This window comes from Austrofundulus limnaeus, unplaced genomic scaffold, assembly GCF_001266775.1.
Source record: "Austrofundulus limnaeus strain Quisiro unplaced genomic scaffold, Austrofundulus_limnaeus-1.0 Scaffold59, whole genome shotgun sequence".
NCBI lineage: Eukaryota > Metazoa > Chordata > Actinopteri > Cyprinodontiformes > Rivulidae > Austrofundulus > Austrofundulus limnaeus.
Window position 1 is genome coordinate 593997 of NW_013952461.1, and position 9382 is coordinate 603378.

General features: G+C 36.3%; 1 protein-coding gene across 1 annotated transcript in view; it reads left to right on the forward strand.

Moving 5' to 3' along the window:
• The window catches only part of anks1ab (ankyrin repeat and sterile alpha motif domain containing 1Ab), a gene marked incomplete at its 5' end in the record, with an annotated part of 42196 nt that overhangs the window by 18781 nt on the left and 14033 nt on the right, over window positions 1–9382 (forward strand). Inside the window, 2 exon segments of the mRNA XM_014009540.1 lie at window positions 2408–2554; window positions 7912–8019. Coding sequence (XP_013864994.1) covers window positions 2408–2554; window positions 7912–8019 — 255 coding nt within the window.

Here is a 9382-nt window from a genome sequence, read left to right on the forward strand (position 1 = left end):
CTTACTTACTTACTTACTTACTTTCGTGCGTACTTACGTACGTACTTACGTACTTACTTACTTACTTTCGTGCGTACTTACGTACGTACTTACGTACTTACTTACTTACTTACTTACTTACTTACTTACTTACTTACTTACTTACTTACTTTCGTGCATACTTACGTAGTACTTACGTACTTACTTACTTACGTACTTACTTACGTACTTACTTACTTACTTACTTACTTACTTTCGTGCGTACTTACGTACGTACTTACGTACTTACTTACTTACTTTCGTGCGTACTTACGTACGTACTTACGTACTTACTTACTTACTTACTTACTTACTTACTTACTTACTTACTTTCGTGCGTACTTACGTACGTACTTACGTACTTACTTACTTACTTTCGTGCGTACTTACGTACGTACTTACGTACTTACTTACTTACTTACTTACTTACTTACTTACTTACTTACTTTTAGGCAAACAAAGCTGAAATACTTGAAGGAATTGGAGCTGCTTGGATAAAAATTGAGCTCAAATGAGCTCTGTGTTATTTCCTTGTGATTGAAGACATTTGTGCAGCTTTTAGATGTCCCAGTGTGCCTATTTAATCATTTTTCAATTAGAGGAAATGATCTTTGTGCTCAGTTATTAGAATTTACTGGAATTCTGTAGAACTTTGAGAGCTTCTTTATAAACAGAGAATCTAAAGTTTCAGGGAATTTCTTCTTTTTCTTTCCGCTTTTCCATTTTCAGGGGTCTCACAGCTCCTCCACCTCCCTCTGTCCTCCGTGTCCTTCGTGTCCTCCATGTCCTCTGTCCTCACGCCAGCTTGTCCTCTCTGACCGTATCTCTTTGTCTTTTTCCTGGCAGCTGCCCCTCTGACATCCTACTACCAATATAGCCACTGTCCCTCCTCTGGACATGTCCAAACTGTCTTAGTTTGACCTCTCTAACTTAACCTGTGCTGTACCTCAAATGATCTCATTCCTAATCTTAGCCATTCTCGTCACTCATCTTCAGCTCTGCCACTTCCTGATCTGTCTTTTTGTCAACACCACTCTCTCCAAACTACGACAGAGTATTAAGGCAATGAGATTATAATTATTTTTTAAATCACGAGAATAAAGTCACAATATTAAGACATTAAAGTTGTAATATTACGAGAGAAAAAAACAATCTTACACAACATGTCTGTTTTCCGTTCCTGATTTTTTACTCATTTCCTCCTAATTGACCTCACACCTGTTCTGTTAATGAAGAATTCCGCGATGAGTCTGACTTTTGTGTCACTGTTAGTGTAATAAACATTTTCAGCCTAATTACGTGACGACTAAATCTGTCAGTGCAGCCATTAATTATAATACAGCTTCAGTTGATCATGTAGTCGTTTGCAAAATCTTTTCAAAGTCCTGCTACTGAAAATATTATTTCTTTGAACTGATACTAAAGAACAACTTCACAAGTTGCTCAACATTTTTCATTTTAATGCAGAGGTAGACTGCTTTTTCGTGCGAAGGATCTCATAATATTATTATTACTTTAATCTCATGATATTAAATTTTTTTATATAATTCTGTATTTCAACTTTTTTTCTCATAATAATATGACTTTTTCTTGTAATGTATTATGACTTTATTCTCAAAATTATGACTTTTTTCTCAACTTTATTCACATAATGTTAACACTTTAATGTCATAACATTATGACTTTTTTCTTGTAATACTGTATTACGACTTTATTTTCATAATATTATGACTTTAATCTTGTAATATTATGACTTCATTCTCATAATTAAAATAGTAATAATAATCTCGTTTTTGGCCCTAATATGCCATCATACCAAACCATAGCTGGTCTCATTACCTTTTAACTCTTWGCTTTGAGATTGCTGAAACATTTCTCCATCCCCTCCATCCTGCCTGGACTCTCTTTATATTATTTTATTTGCTGCAAAGAACCCCACTGCGTAGAAGGTGCTTTATAACTAAAGTTTGATTGAATAATTGACATTACAGTGTTAGCGTCTTTCTACTAATTGTAGCTGCTGGACGTATCCTTGTGCTGAATCTGCCTGAAGTTGGTTCATTTCTCTGACAAACAGTTCTTCCTCTGCATGATTTGGCCCACACAGACATTGTTTATCTGCGCACTGACTTTGCTTTCGTGATGGCTCAGTTTTGCTGTCCATAGTTGTTGTTTTGGGATTAGTCATGGCTGATCAGCGGCAGGGTACAGTTTGCAGGAATTATCTCTGTGCAGGCAATTACACAAACACTGGATGTTAGGTAAGACACAGATTACTCATGAATGCTCTACAACACCTCTTTAATAAACTCAAACAATCCCTGCAGGTCCTTATTTMTGCTGTCGCACTATTTGCTGAGTCATGTGTTTGTTTTTAATTCATCTGTAGATAAAACCTTTGGGCTGTGACGGCAGCACATCTCTCTCCTCTTGGTTGGACGGCCTCGGCCTGCATGAATACCTGCCCAACTTTCTTACAAACGGTTACCGAACYCTGGAGTGTGTGAAGAATCTGTGGGAGCTGGAGATCGTTAACGTAAGRACCTCTTGAATATTTAACCTGTGTACCGTGGACATCAATCAGCAGCTTCTYACACACTTGATCACCTCAGTCGGAAGAACATTTTTGTGTTTTGTCCTTTGAGTTTAGGGTTAAAACGTACAACTTAGACARAATAAATACTAGAGAAGTGCTCAGTAATGGAATAATTTGCATAAAACTGAAGCAGAAACATTTTCTAAGTCACTGAGTGACTTAGAAAATCACTGAGTGGATAACTAACATGATCTATGAGGGTGAAAAATAGTGAGAGATGACAAGAAATGTCTAATTTGGTTTTCTTTTGAGGAAACGATGATATTTTATGATGAGTGGTAATTCCTAAAATGACTTATTTATTTTGGGGTTGTGACTGTGCAAAACAGAAATGCGTGTCTGTAGTTTAGACTTTAGTTTTTTTTTTTACAAACCTCTCATGAATCATACTGTTCAGAACATGGAAGACAACTACAACCCCCGGCAAAATGTATGGAATCACCAGTCACTCATACAGACATTTCATTCTGTAAAACAAACTCAGATCAAAAACATGATACAATAATAAGGTGCAACTTGTTGGCTTTCAGGATTACTCAAAGAAATGAATGAAAACATTTTGGAAGTCAATGAATGCTACTTTTATTGAGGGAAACAATATGGAATCACTCAATTCTGAGGAAAAAATTATGGAATCACTCAAACTGGAGGTAGAAAATATGGAAACACCCAGTCAATTTCCTTTCTCTAAGCATTCTTTTTKTTTTTTTGTAGACTTGTTTTTGGCCTCTAAAAGTTATTCATGTCAAATAAAGTTCATCACAATCRTTTCTTCTGGGATGCCTAATCTCTTCATGTGATGATGGTTTGAATGGTTTAAACCAGGGCTATTCAACTAGCGGAGTGACCAAAATTTGGCCCGCCAATTGGTTCATTCATCTCTTAAACCCACCCCCGGTTTTCTACTTTCTTTTAGTTAAACATAGACATGTTTGGTATCTACAGAAACGTCAGAATCTTGGCTAGAAGCTGGTAAAAACATTTCTATAAACACTCAAGACAGTTAAAATTACAAGCAGTTGAAGATAAACGTATGAAAGTGAAAATAAATTTGGTTTTAAAAATTGGCAAGTCAGAGATGTCAAAATAATATTTGTGTCTAATAGGAGGCATAATGTGTTCTTTTTGTTTAATCATCACTACATTTATAGGATTCTGTATGTTGTATTCATGATTAAATGCAGCAAAATAAACTATTTCAAAGGTGACAGATCTTTGTAATAGTTTATTTACATAATAAATTTAATTGCTGGATGTTCGGCCCCTCAGCTTGTTGACTGGCAGTAATTGTGGCCCCCGGAGCAATTTAGTTGAACAGCCCAGGTTTAAATTGTGCTTGTAAGACTCCCAAATCAAAAAAAAAGGTACGAAACTTTTGCTTTTTGTGTTTGAGAACGTTTMCTATCAGCTAAAAAGCCGTAGCATCATGTTATAACAGCAGTATCTGACTGAGACGAGACTGGTCAGCCTCATGATGTTTTCTCAGAGACACAAAGTCCTGTTGCTTGAGTTTTAAACAGTGTTGTATAAAGTACCACAAAGTGAGTAAAAGTGCAAGTATCTTATCAAAAGTCTCCTCCAAGAATATTACATAAGTAAAAGTCTTAAAGTATCTGATTTTTTTCGTACTTAAGTATTAAAAGTAAAATTACTGAGTTACAATAGATATAGTTAGATTTTCCTAAATGACATGGCGTGCAGCTGGAATGGATTGTGTGCAAACCAATACAGTGTCAGAATGGTATATATTTATTAGGGGTGCAACGATACAGAAAATTCACGATTCGGCTCGGTTCGATACTTTAGTTTCACGGTTCTATATTTATAGTATAATATAGTATAGTAGATCCTAGGTGGAGTAGTTGAACACAGATCCACTGATCCTTCAACAGAGCATCCCCAGAAGACAAGTTGATAAAATAATTAAAAAAAATCTGTATTGTTCGATACAAGTGTGTATTGAACCTAAAGCACTGTATTGAACGGTTCAATACAGGTACATGCATTGTTGCACCCCTAATATTTATACTTTTCATTCAACCACAATTAAATTCACTCTATCCAGGAGGCACATTTTATTAGTATAGTATTTTTTAACAATAACGAGCCAGAATGAAATAGGAGTTACGACTTTCTACTTACCTTTTTAAAAAAATAAGGAGTAGAAAGTGCAGATAATTGTGAGAAAATGTAAGGATTAAAAGTAAAACGTAGGCTGAAAAATAAATACTCAAGTAAAGTACAGATAACCAACATTTCTACTTAAGTACAGTAACAAAGTGTTTGTATTTAGTTATTTTTAACTCTGTTTTTAAACAGGTTCTTATTGCTGTGTGACAAGAATTCTTTTGAAATAATCACAAGGTCATAGTGGGTGTCCAATATGTTTCAAGACCACCAGAGTTGTACTTTGAGTCCTGCACAGAATGGAAAAGAAAYGTGTTTAATATCATTTTATTTACTCGAAAGAGGACAGACATTATTACATTTGACTAAATTTATTGCTAATTGTGTCGTTTTCATGTTGTGCAAATTTGTCATACTTAACACCAAAATGTTTGTTGTGACATTAAATKTTAGGTCTTTGCAGAGGTGGTCATGCTCAGTTTGCAAATAAGATATACTGTACATGATGTAGTGCCACAAAAGAACTGCACAATCAAAGAGCTGAGAATGAGGYTTCAAATGAATATTCAGAAACACATTGCTCATGTTTGCAGGTCTGGCTGCACTAAATACTAAAACGGTAGCGATAAAACAGCCAAAACAGCTGCAGCAGCAGCCGATGCAGTGTCTGTGAGGGATGGTGTCCAGCAGACTGCGATGCAGAAAGATGGGGGTCTGAGTGCAAGGCACATTACTCTCGGCGTGCAGAGCAGCAGAACTGCCTCTGAGCGTCTTGGCAGAACTCACTTTGCCCATTACATTTCCTTCATCCTCTTCAGCATATTACAGCAAATGGCATTGAGCTTCACAGTGATCTATGGGCTTGGTTAYGTGCCCAAATAATCCCAAGGTTCTTTACACAAGCCTTGAATATGTTTGTCTCACTGGGTTTTGTGCACGATTAGTTAAAAAGAAAAAAAAAGAAATCCACAGAAAGCTAACATGCAGACCAGTTTCCTCCTCTGCCTCTAGTTCTCGCTGAATAAGTGATTGAACTCTGCAGACGAAGAATTATATGAGCCTGTTCTGGAAAATTTTGTACCAAGAACATAATTGCAGATGTAACATTAATCACTCAGCATCCACCCTGTGTGGATGAGCATGAATGTTAATAGYCAATTATGCAAATTTATAGTATTAGGATGATGGGTTTTGACGACATAGAATTAACCTATGCTTCCTCCTGTGAGGGCTTTAGACACATGAGCAGCTGTGGTCTGTTGTAAGTGCTTGAAAAGGCAGATTCTGCGAAAAGATCTTTTTGTGTTGGCCCCATGGATTTCTCGCCCTAAAACGATGGTTTTCAGTTAAAATAGAGAGCTCCACTTAAAGACATTTTCTTTTGCAAAAGTCCAGAATAGGTTTATTTCAATTCTCTTTAGTGACAGTCATGCTAGTTTTCTTTTTAACTCAACGTATTGTTTTTCAGGGCCGGCAGCTTCTCTCTGCAGAAAGAAGCAAAGAGAAGTCATGGTCAGACAGAGATATTACTGTAAATGCGGAGTTGTAAAGTAAAAACTTTGTGAATGTACTTAAGTATAAATTTTGGTTATCTGTACCTTGTCTGTCTGTCCGTTTGTAATTTACTTGAGTAATTATTTTTCAGCCTACTTTTTACTTCTACCCCTTACATTTTTAAAAAGGTAAGAAGTAGAAAGTCGTTACTCCTATTTCATTCTGGCTCAATATTATTAAAAAATACTATACAGATAAATTGTGTTTTCTGGACAAAGTGAATTTAATTGTAGTTGGTTGAGAAGTATAAGTATACCATTCTGTCACTGTGTTAATTTGAACATAATCCATCCCAGCTGCATGCCTTTAAAATAGGATTTTTTTTTTTGGAGGCCATCTTGCAATAAATATCATTTTGGAAAATCTAACAGCTCATTTTTAATGAGTACTTTTAATTTTAAGACTTAAGTACATTTTATGACAGGAATGTATTTTTGATACTTAAGTACAAAGTAAATCAGAGATTTTTACTCAAGTTACGAGTTCTTAGAGGAGGCTTTAACTTTTACCAGAGTAACTTTGAATGATACTTCTACTCACGTATCACTTTGAGGTACTTTGCGTAAATGCTGGAAAAGCTGCTCCRCCTAACATAAATTACTGAAAATACAGGAAAAAAATGTGAAAGTACCATACATGTACACGTTTAAAAAAAACTATGCCATTCTACTGAATCTTCACCACCGTCCTTGCTCCAGATTAGCCTGGTAAAAACCAGCTCCTTGTTGGTACAGAGGGTCTGGAACCTCGRCTATTGAGAAGTGATTTCTTGCTGGAGGCCTGGACTCTRTTGAAGTTTAAAATGATTGTATCTGGTTTTACCCAATCATCAACATTTGGCCGTGACGTATGCAGTGTGCCAGCTCAAACGTGATGGAGGCTAAGCTAATACGCTAACTGGAAATTGTGTGCGCTGTAAACAACCATCCCCTACTGGGAAGAGAGAAGTACCAAGTTGAACCAGATGTCTGTAAAATGAGAGCTGCAGGCTTTGTGAGACAAATTTMATTTAATTTGGAAGTCTTGTCAACACGGACTGGCTTCATTCACGTCCTCTGCTGACATTAAACTACAGGCAGACTAAAACAGCRCAGAAAATCATTGTCTTTGTTCACAACTCCTCCTTCTGTTCGCTGATTGGCCCGTTTAAAATTCTACCAGAGAAATCCTCATCTATGGGAGAAATCCCAGACAGAGCAGTGAAGGGAAACCAACTGAGTGGAGCTGTGTAGGAAGGCAAGGACCAGGCTAGGTCCAGATAAGACTTGATTTGGACCCTGATCCGGACTGCGGTCTGCAGTTTGAGGACCCCTCCATCCTATATGTCTGTGAGGTTCTGTCTATTTTTGAAGCTCAACATCTAAAACTAGCTTGTGAATTATGGAGTGTCCCAAGAAGGACACAGTGTTGTACTTTAGGCTTACAGCAAAACAGATTGGRGCTGAATTATTGATGAGAGTCACTTCTGTTTGGCTGCCAGTGAAGGGAACATGCCATCAGCTCTGTCAGTGGATTTTGGATGTATCTCTGTTAGCATTGTCTGGAAAAATTCTTCTGCATGACTTATTTACATGACAGTGGAATGCAACTTCTCATTCTGATGTCATCCTCTCCAGGTTATTAAAATTTGCGCTTTAGGTCACAGGAAGAGGATCATTGCCTCTTTAGCAGAGAGACCCTATGAGGAGGCTCCCTCCAAATCCCGTCGACTGTCCCCAATTTTGGTAAGGATGGATGATTTCTTATTGATAAAGATTTTTGTGTCTGTGTGTTGGTCTGTTACCAAAATTTCTCCTGAACCACTGGACAGATTTGAATAAAAACATTCAGAGTGATCATTTGATGTATATCTACAACTGATTAACTTTTAAAATTATCCTCTTTCAAGATGGCTGCCACAGCCAAGTGACCTTGAAAAACAGTGATGATTATAACTCAGTAGTTTTTATAGACCTAAAATTTGTTTTGATTGCAACAGAGTTTCACATCACAGCTTTTGAGCATTACATTTCATTAAATTGTTTATGAAGTTTTTTCCAAATTTTGGCCAAAATTAGTGAGTTTGTCATTTCCCRCTGTAACATGGCGGGTGATAAGCATTCCTTTACCGATGCCAGGCCTATAATTACTCACACATTAAAWCAAGGGCGTTGATTTGACCAGCACGGTTTAATATTTGCTCTGTACAACTTTATGAAACATGAAGCACTTAGCAGCACTGAGACTGCAGCAGTGTCAGTGCTCCTTTTAACCAGTGATGTGCAGAAATACGCTGTCAGCCCTAATTAGGTTGATGCATTAGATATGCTTAATGTGCACAATTAGAAGGGTAGCTCTGCTCATGTTCTCTGGATAACCTTTAATTAGTGTCACTAAATTTCGCAGAAGTGTTTTTTTTTTATACTGAATCACATTTGTTAATTTGGGTTGATACATTTCATTGGAGGTTTAGCCTAAGTTTACAGTTAAACAACGTGACACAGAGATCTTTAAATCCATGGCACAATACTCTTTGGTGTGTGTGAAAATAGATTTGGTTTCTTCCTTGAAATGATGTCTAAATTTGGAACGTGGTTTGATTTTATTTTTCGTAACGAGAAATGRCATTTTGTGCAAAAATGCAATGAAAGCTGAAAGCGGAACAGCAGCTAAACACCATAGCCCAAAGCTAATATTAGCMGAACATTGCCTAAATATAAAATMAGCAAAGCTGTAGCTAAAAGCTAAAATGAAACAATTTTACCATAAAATATTTTAAAGCACATTAACTTATTTTATTAAAGGATTTGAAAATGAGGAGGGAAATGAAGCTAAACACTTCAGTAGTGTTTCAAATTTCAAAACATTTAGCTTGTCTAAGACATTAGCTACAGCTAAGATTTTTTTGTATTTTTTTTTCAAAAATTTACCTACATTTGTAATTTATTCTCATTATATCAGATGGAAAAGTGATTCAAATCCTTAAAGGCACAGTGTGTAGGATTTTGTCAATTCTTTTAGCTGAAATTGAGATATAAAAAAATGTCTAATCATTGCAGACAAAGACCTTGTTTTATTATTTAAACCTTATAAAAAGCTGTTTATATC